General features: G+C 41.2%; 1 protein-coding gene across 3 annotated transcripts in view; it reads left to right on the forward strand.

Moving 5' to 3' along the window:
• Window positions 1–8,561, forward strand: part of usp20 (ubiquitin specific peptidase 20) — a 26,953-nt gene extending 18,392 nt beyond the window's left edge. For 2 of the 3 annotated variants that reach the window (XM_061931811.2, XM_061931813.2), the window contains exons 20-24: window positions 3,688–3,796; window positions 3,863–3,965; window positions 4,034–4,102; window positions 4,164–4,332; window positions 7,346–8,560. In XM_061931811.2, coding sequence (XP_061787795.1) covers window positions 3,688–3,796; window positions 3,863–3,965; window positions 4,034–4,102; window positions 4,164–4,321 — 439 coding nt within the window. In that variant the 3' untranslated portion in view covers window positions 4,322–4,332; window positions 7,346–8,560. Of the gene's footprint in view, window positions 1–3,687; window positions 3,797–3,862; window positions 3,966–4,033; window positions 4,103–4,163; window positions 4,333–7,345 lie in introns of all 3 variants that reach the window. The other variant, XM_061931812.2, reaches the window with a different exon arrangement.
• The last annotated feature ends 875 nt before the right edge of the window (window positions 8,562–9,436 follow it).

A 9,436-nucleotide genomic window follows, 5' to 3' on the forward strand; every position in this document is an offset into this window, starting at 1 on the left:
CTCTGTGAATGGCAAAAAGTGAACACCTGTGGAAAGCACTGTTTTTTTAGAATTTTGCCCATCGTTCATAATCATTATGAGAGACATGACGACGGATGTTATATTTGTTTTGTATTCTAAATATTAAATAAATGTGATCAAAAGTTCGCTTACAATGGAGCTTATGGGAGCTGTGCAATTCTGCCTATTAAGCCCTTAAAAGAATATCCAAACACCTTCATTGAGGTTTTATATACATAATGTAAGTATATTATTGTGTATACGGGACGGCGTGGCGCAGTGGAAGAGTGGCCGTGCGCGACCCGAGGGTCCCTGGTTCAATCCCCACCTAGTACCAACCTCGTCATGTCCGTTGTGTCCTGAGCAAGACACTTCACCCTTGCTCCTGATGGGTGCTGGTTAGCGCCTTGCATGGCAGCTCCCTCCATCAGTGTGTGAATGTGTGTGTGGATGGGTAAATGTGGAAGTAGTGTCAAAGCGCTTTGAGTACCTTGAAGGTAGAAAAGCGCTATACAAGTACAACCCATTTATCATTTATTTATCATATATGTAATGTAGTAACATTGATAATAGCATTTAATATTTACGTATTCTGATAATTTTAAGCATACACGGCACATTAATTTACGCATGAGGTTTGCTTTTTTGTTTTTCTTCATCACTGATTATTACTCACTGCAGACTTCATGAGAGCCAACCAACATAACAAAACATCACCTACTGCACAATGTCTGCTGTCATTAGGATGTCGACTGCTCGGATGTTCATATATTCCTATTTAAATAAAGAATCATAATCCTCGCCAATTTCGGGCCTAAATGGCTGTCAAAGTGTACCAACTTGTCGGAATACCTACTCAGGCGTCTTCTGTCCAGGTGAGATGCATGATTTATGATCTACAATAAACTTACAGGGAGCAAGGAAGCAGCAGACCACTTGATGATATAAACATAGGTACACACGAAAGTAGTTTGTATGCATTAGCGCTTATAACAACAATATCACTAATACTTGGTTAATATTCAAATTACAAAATGTAAATGGAGTATTGATGGCAGTTTTTAAATGGTTGTTTGTTGAATTTTATGGGTGAGCTCCCATTAACTCCGCAGTAAGAGGACTTTTATTTACAAGTTGGAATGCATTAAAAAAAATCCATCCTTTGTCATGTCTTTCATAATGATTGTGAACGATATGCAAAATTCCAAAAAAAGTGCAGTTCCCCTTTAAGATTGACTATACACACTTATACCAAGGATTTAAAAGAGATTCACTCGTAAAAGTGTCATTAGTCTATAAATAGTTTATATATATATTTTGTACTTTCCACGCTTGAAATCTTTTAAGAAGTTCGGATCTATCAATTGATATGAAGTTATAATTTTTTATGGGTTGTTTTATGTTTGTTTTTGTTGACAAAAATAAAAAATACTGTAATAGAAAAATGCTAAATTGCAATATTTAAAAATAAATAAACTACAGAGTGTAATATTTGTTGTTGGGTAATTACAGCCGAGAACAGGTCAATAATTCGTTGACTTTGATACAGTGGACAAGTAGACAACCAATATTATTTGTACGAGCTTATTGAGTTTACATAAGTTATTTATACATATTTGCCATGCTATTATAGATCATTTTATTGTATTTCAGTGGTTTTAAACGGGTCAATATTAGATTTTTTTTTCTACATTTAAAACACTTCCTTGTGGTCTACATGACATGTAATGGTGGTTCTTTGGTCAAAGTATTGCATAGATTATGTTTTACGGACCATCTTCAACCTGCTTTCTGACCATCTCCCTTCAGAATGTGCCGTTTTGTGGTGGCCTTAATTACGTGGCTCCACTTTGACAGCGTCTTCTCTCATCTTTGTTGCAGTTTTTAGTGCTTCCATAGCAAATCTACTGACAGATATACAATTAGAACTTTACGGTACTTTGTATTAGAAATGGAAAAAGGATGCATGTGCATTTACGAGCCAGTCTGCATCACAATAAGAGGACAGAGAAAAAAATAGGAGTTTATTAACTACTGCACGGACTACAATGGCGGAGTCGTGCAAAGCACTTTGGGTAAATCTATACCATATATGGAAAATCTGCTGATGTCACTGGTGTGAAAAATGCCACAGGACACACAATTCCAAACAGCTCATTTACAGTAAGTATGAAATTAGGCAAAATCTTCATAAATATCTCCGCCACGGTTTGATTTCAAATTTGCGTTATTTAATGGAGATCCCAAACACACAACAGCAGGTACCAATAGGTAAGAAAAGTTGTTTTTGCATTATAGGGCCCCTTTAATGGCCGTTCAACTCATTTGCGCTCATCAAAGCTCTGAGAATTACGCTCATGGTTTTCTGGTGCCATCTGGTGGTTAAGAGGCACAATTACACCAAAACATCCATAAATTGGCAAGAATGAGATTCATTAAATTTTCATGGAAACAGCATAGTAATATACCAGGATTACTGTCTGTTAAAAATCAGCATTTATAATGGGAGTCAATGGGACCAAAAGAGTCCTTAAGAGAATGTGTGCATACTTTATGTTTGTATCCAATAATAACAAGGCTGCAATTAAAACCACAATAAAATGTTATTGAAAATAAACTAAACAATAAGGAACACATGTAATGCCCGTTTTGGGCCCTCGGGGTTCAAAGGTGTTACATTTCTATTTTAAATAGTCTAAGCCACAACCCGCGGCTCTTTAGTACCACCTTAGTGGCTCCCTGGAGCATTCTTAAAAAAGGATTGAATATGGAAAATGATGGGGGGAAAATAATTATTTTGTTTTAGTATGTTTTTTGTTTGAGGACAAAATCTTCCACTCCATCTTTCTCATTTTATCCACCAAATGTTTTATACTGTGCGTGAATGCACAACGGTGACCTTTGTTGAGGTTATTGACTTGTTGGGAGTGCTAATCAGGCATGTTGGGTCAGTGCATGACTACAAGCCAATCAATGCTAACATGCTATTTAGGCTAGCTGTATGAACATGATGCATCATTATGCTTCATTTGTAGGTGTATTTGAGCTCATTTAATATCCTTTACTTTTATCCTCTTTGTATACAATTTATATTTGCATGTCTCATGACACATTATCTGTATGTAATATTGGCTGCATTTCAGAAAGTTGTTTGTGTGCCATGTTGTTCCAGACCACAGCAAACATTACCTAGTTTGCCAAAGATTGTAATAAATCCATTAGAAGAAGACAGCTTTAACTCGGGGACACACACATCTTTACGTTGGCTGTTAAAAGCCAGTAATTTGCAGGAGTTACCTCACCTGAGTAGCCTCTGATTTACCAAGGGTTTCTAATGTTGTAAAAATGTGTCGAATGAATATTAAATTTCAACATTTCTGTCAATGAAGATTTGCTTCAGCCTGCGACACATAGTCATTTTGATAGTAGGCTATTATTGCCAATATAGACATTTGCGTCATGTCATTATAAGACGTACTGTATATACGGTTTTTCATTTTTTGCAGCTCCAGACAGATTCGTTTTTTGTATTTTTGGTCCAATATGGCTCTTTCAATATTTTGGGTTGCCGACCCCTGTTCTAACCTTATAATATTCCTCTCATTAACAATGGTTTTACACATTACACTATAGTACTTAAAATATTGAGTTACAATATAAAGCATTACACACGGTTTGTGTTGTCAGATTTGGAGGCGGGCCTGCAGTCAACCACCTGTACATGTGCGCCATCTGCCAGGTGGAGCTCGAGGCGCTGGCTAAACGCAGAAAAACGGAAATAGACACATTCATTAAGGTAAAAGTGTAGCTTTGCTTGTGTGAGGAACGAGTGTGACTTTCTAGGTGTTCTTTTTGTGTGCAGCTGAACAAAGAGTTCCAGGCCGACGAGGCGCCCACCGTCATCCTCTGCATCAGCATGCAGTGGTTCCGCGAGTGGGAGAGCTTTGTCAAAGGCAAAGACAACGGTAAGATGGCGCACACAAACGCACTGTGTCATCCTTACGGTCTACCAGCTCGCTTTTTGTCCGCGCAGAGCCGCCTGGTCCAATCGACAATAGTAAAATAGGCGTCATGAAGGCAGGACATGTTCAGCTCAAGCAAGGTGAGCCTCAGGGACACCCAAGCCACAAAGAAGACCTTAAAATGTGTGCATCCCCCACCAGGTGCAGACTACGGTCAGATTTCAGAGGAGACCTGGCAGTACTTGTTAGCTATTTACGGCGGGGGGCCTGAAATTGCTGTCAGGCAAACGGTGGCCCCGCCCGACCCCGACAGTCTTCATGGAGAGAGGAAAATAGAAGCTGAGACCAGAGCGCTTTGACATCACAGAAGGTTAGAAGAAACAATGTTCAGTTGAACAAATTCCATTGAGGTTCACTGAGGAAATAAACACATTTTATAACACTAATCTAAAACTATTACTGGAATTAAGAATTGTATTAATTGTATTTTTTGAAAGTCATAACTTATGAGAACAACATGTAAATCATACACGAGCAAAGTAACAATATCTCAATCCCTTAAAGAAATGTATGAATGATTGTTGTTGATTATTACGAGACTGAAAACGCAAAAACCCTAATTTTGCATAACACATTTTTACAAAAAAGTCACTTTGAAATAAAAAAACAAAGAAAATAATGTAAATAAGTTGTAATATTGGAAAGAAAAAAGTGTTGGATGAACCTACATACACAAGTATAAAATCATGATTTTAGTGATAAAAAATTGGAATATTATAATAATAAAATCTTGATGTTAGAAGAATACAATCTCACTTTTATAAAAACAAAACAAAAAAATCTGATTTCATGAGCATTATTACGAGACTAAAAATACATAATTTTACAATACATTTTTTCATTTTAGGAAAATACATTTGTAATTCTATTGAGAAAAAAGTTTGGCAATATTCTGATTTTATGCAACTACATTGTAATATAAGGAGGATGTTTTAAATTTGATCTAAATAAAGTTGAAATGTTTATAAGAATAATAATTATTTTCATAAGAAGAAATTAATAATATGAGAAAAATTAATGAGAATAAAATCTCACTTTTATTGAAATTGTATGAACATAACGAGAAAAAAGTTGTAAAAATCCATAATTGTACCCAGAAGAAAAATGTCATTTTACGAGAATAAAGTTATATTTGAATATATTTCTAATTGTACAATATTGAGAAAAAAAAAGTTAAAATTTTATGAAAATAACAGTGTGGAGGGGGGCGTGGCCTGCAGGCCTGCCGCGGAACGGGGTGTGTCAGGACCGGCCTCGAAGACAGCGACAGGTGCGTAGATGGCCCGTAGGTGGGCCTTGTTATCTAATCACCGGTCGCCTTTTATTGGCAGCAGCCAGGAGGAGAGGAGTAGTTGGAGTTGGAGGTGCTGCTGAGCAGACGCAGAAAAGACTTGTTCCTGGAAAGCAAAAGTCTCGCACCTTGTGAGAACAAAATAAAACAGTGTTATGCCCAATTCCTGGCAGTGTGTGGTGGTCTGAAGAACCCACTAGAGGGCAACCTCTACATTTGGCGCCCAACAAGCTGGGACCTGCGAGGAAGCACACACAAAAGAGTCAGTTGCCGGCGCCGCCTCCTCCCTCTGAGCGGTGTTTGTGCTGGCCGCTCGGCTGCCTCCACGGTCGTCTCCCTTCGCGCCTCGTGGTGCACCGCCAGGTGGTCCTCGGCGATCGTCACTGCTGCAGCCAGGTCTTGGGGCCGGTGGTAACGGACCCAGGCCGCCGTCCGCGCTGGGATCGCCTCCAAGAACTCCTCCGTGACCAGCCGCTCCGAGCACAAACGGGCGGTCCTCTGTCCCCAGACGTAGCGCCTGGAACCGGCGTCGGTGGTCCTCGGCGGTGCAACCGGTCCGGTCTAGCACAGCCCTCCTCAGGTCCGGCAAGTGCACGCGGGAGGCTGCCGGTAGGCTAAGCGCCACTCGCTGCGCCTCCCCCGCCAGCAGCGGCAAGAGTCGCACTCCCCACTCCTCCTTCGGCCACGCACATGTCTCCGCTGTGGCCACAAAAATGTCTATGAAGGCATGGGGGTCCTCTTCTTCCCTCATGCGCTGCATGGAGACGGCCGCTGATGTTGGCGGTGCCGCTCCGATCGGGTCCGCCAGCGCCTGCAGGATTTGGCTCTGCTGTGCCACTTGTTGGCGGACCGCCTCCAGCTGTTGACAGCTGGCCACTGTCACCTCCGCGAGAACGCTCCACAAAGCCGTCAGGGCGTCGGCTTCCAACGTCCTTGGGTGATCTGGCTTGTTGGGCGCCAAATGTAGAGTTTGCCCTCTAGTGGGTTCTTCAGACCACCACACACTGCCAGGAATTCAGGGTATAGCACTGTTTTATTTTGTTCTCACAAGGTGCGAAACTTTTGCTTTCCAGCAACAAGTCTTTTCTGCGTCTGCTTAGCAGCACCTCCAACTCCAACTACTCCTTTCCTCCCGGCTGCTGCCAATAAAGGGCGACAAGTGATTAGATAACAAGGCCCACCTGGGCCATCTACGCACCTGTCGCCATCTTCGAGGCCGGTCCTGACACACCCCGTTCCGCGGCAGGCCCGCAGGCCACGCCCCCCTCCACAATCAGATTTTATCCAAATAAAGTAGAATGTTTTACAATGAAAATGTAATTTCGTGGGGAAACTATAATACAAGAATATCATGATATAAGAATAACATCTCAATTTAATAGTATGTTTTCATTACTAGACAAAAGTTGTAGAAATCAATAATTTGACAAAAAAGGTAGTTTTAACAAAGTTTTATTGGGGGGGGGCAAAAGTCGTTTTGAACAGAACAGTTTAAATTAAGCTGTAGAAAATGGATGGATGGATGGAATTTGCAATATTAGCAGGAAAAAAGTCTGAATAAAGTTGAATATTTATATAATCAATGGAATAAAGATCAGTGAGGGAAAAAAAACACATTTTCTAGAAACAAAATATGAGTAAGGTTTATGACACTAAAGTTGCGGAAACCCACACAATAATACAATTCTGAGAAAAAAAGTGTGACTTAAGAGAACAAAGGTGGCATTTTAAAAAGGATTAGGATCAAATCTTTCAATTTTTTCAAATGAAAATGAAAAGTTCTGTGGTCAACGTAAGTAGTGGTGTGTACGTGTGTACTTTACTTAGTCGTTGGTGTGTTGGACTTCCCAGCCGCTGGTGTGTAAGCATTTACTGGAAGTCCTGGTCTTAAAACGTTTCCATTGTTGACGTCAGTTCTTTAAACACATGTGGCCAAGAATAAGAAAAAGAATAATGGAGCCGCTCACTCGTATTATTTAAACAGCTGCAACTCATTTCCTTCCTAACTTTAATTCCTCCCTTGTCCTGGCAGCTCCTCTCCACCGTTTGCCCTCGCAGACAGCTGAGGAATTTGCACCTCTTGGCCGTGAGTGGATGGAGCAGCGCTGTATTCTGCAAACCACTGGACCACACGGCACTTTTTTTGTTATGGAAGTGAAGTTGAAGCTGGTGTTTTATGTAAAATGTCACCTGATGCTGCGTCCACCTTTCCTTACCAGAGACAACTTCCTTGTTGTTGGCCTGCATAGCAACCTGCTCCGACAACACAGCCTGCACACCTGGAGCCAAAACTTGAAATGCACGCCACGTCTGGAATGTCTCGCGAGTGCATAAGAAAGCACCAAGCATGCGTGCGAGTGAGCATTTTCACGCGCAGTTGAAAAGAAAAAGCATGCCGCTCATTTCACCAACAGGATGAACGCAGGCTTTGCTTCTTTGAATTGGCTGAATTCAACTTCTGAGTCACTCCTGTTGAGGTCCACGGCACCGCTATGCCGTAAAACATGTTGGAATATGCGCGTATGGACGGAACATTGCCCGGGATGACGATAAAAACGTCACGAGCAAGACTTTTTGGATGAATACGAGCTTACTGTATGTTCGCCGTCTGTTCAGTGTTAACACAAGAGCTACACAGTGCATTGTTTACAAAGCAAATAGGTAGAACAAAGTCAAAAGGTTTTCAAGTCATAATAAGCTGATATGTCTACTGTACGTCCAAATATATGTATGAGCTGTAGTTGTATGGATTAGCAGCATTTTAAATAATGAACCACTACCTAGCTGGCATTTTAAATTGAGACACAAAAGCTGAAATCCATGATGCTAGCACACTAGAATTAGCACTCCACTATCATCACTTTATGAGAATGTTGGACTTTAGTGACATTACGTCCAACAACTTTAATTTATTAAAGCGTATCTTAAATGTCCCCCGAGCAATATTGTGAAAAGGCTAACAGATGTAATAGTTTGATTCCTGCTCATTAGCAAAAGATGCTCGTTAGCAAAGTGGAGAGCAGCTGCTGTCATCTTATTTCACGTCAATCATTATTTCACACATTAATTTTGAAATGTCAACAGGATGTCCTCTTGTATCTGGTGATTAAATGGTTTGGTATTTCATCAAGTGTCCTCTGTCGCTATCATTATTTGACTATGGCGCAGCCATGACACCATAAGCTTGAGAGGAAGTGTATTCTGGTGCTGCTGAACATTTCAACACAGACCCTAAAAGGAATGAAAAATTATAATATATAACCTTGTGTAAAAAAAAAAGTAGGGTACCTCTAATTCTGTGAAGATGATAAAAGCAGGTCATTGTCTGCAATTTTGAACACTTTGTTAGCGCTTACATTGCCCCATATACCAATGTGCGCCAGGATCCAACAGAAGAAGGGCTCTACCACAAGATCAGTCCTCCGAATTCTAAAAAGTAATAAAAAAAACTTCGAGTATTTCCTTTGTTCATTGCAGTAACAGGCCAGGCCGGTGTGGCTGGGTCCTGGGTACGTTGGTAAACCTCCCTGACAACCTCAAGAACAGTGCTGGTTACCTAGCATGCTTGTCTCATGCTGGATGACCCAGGTTTGGGTCCTGGCTTAACAGAAAAGCAGGGACTGAACCAGGCAGGTTACAGTGGTGCCGTGACCCGGATGAGAGTGAGGGTTAAGGGGGTGAGTGTCAGGGGCCAGCTGGTGTGGCTGTGCCTTGGGTACATTGGTAAACCTCACTCTGACAACCTTTAAGAGCAGTGCTGGTTACCAGGTTGATAGTGCGCTCGTCTCATGCCAGAACTAGGTTCAGTCCTGGTCGGAACAGAAACCAAGGTCTGAACCAGGTGGGTTACACAAGTAATTCTGTTGGTTGTAGATAATATGACAACCTGTTGACAGTTACTTTTTCCATTCATTTGTCTAAGTGAGAAGTGCTATTGGTCGATAGTTTCCTGCATCTGCTGTGTCTTTGCCCTGCTTCCTGAATCAGGGCGCTATTCCAACCGGCCTGCATTTCTCCTTCACTCCATGTCTTATTAAAACAGTTAAGTACAACAATCACTGCTTCCTCAGGTACTTGCAAAACGTATCGGCTACTGTCCTGGTGCTGAAAACCCACTTCTGTG

This window comes from Nerophis lumbriciformis, linkage group LG39 (genome assembly GCF_033978685.3).
Source record: "Nerophis lumbriciformis linkage group LG39, RoL_Nlum_v2.1, whole genome shotgun sequence".
NCBI lineage: Eukaryota > Metazoa > Chordata > Actinopteri > Syngnathiformes > Syngnathidae > Nerophis > Nerophis lumbriciformis.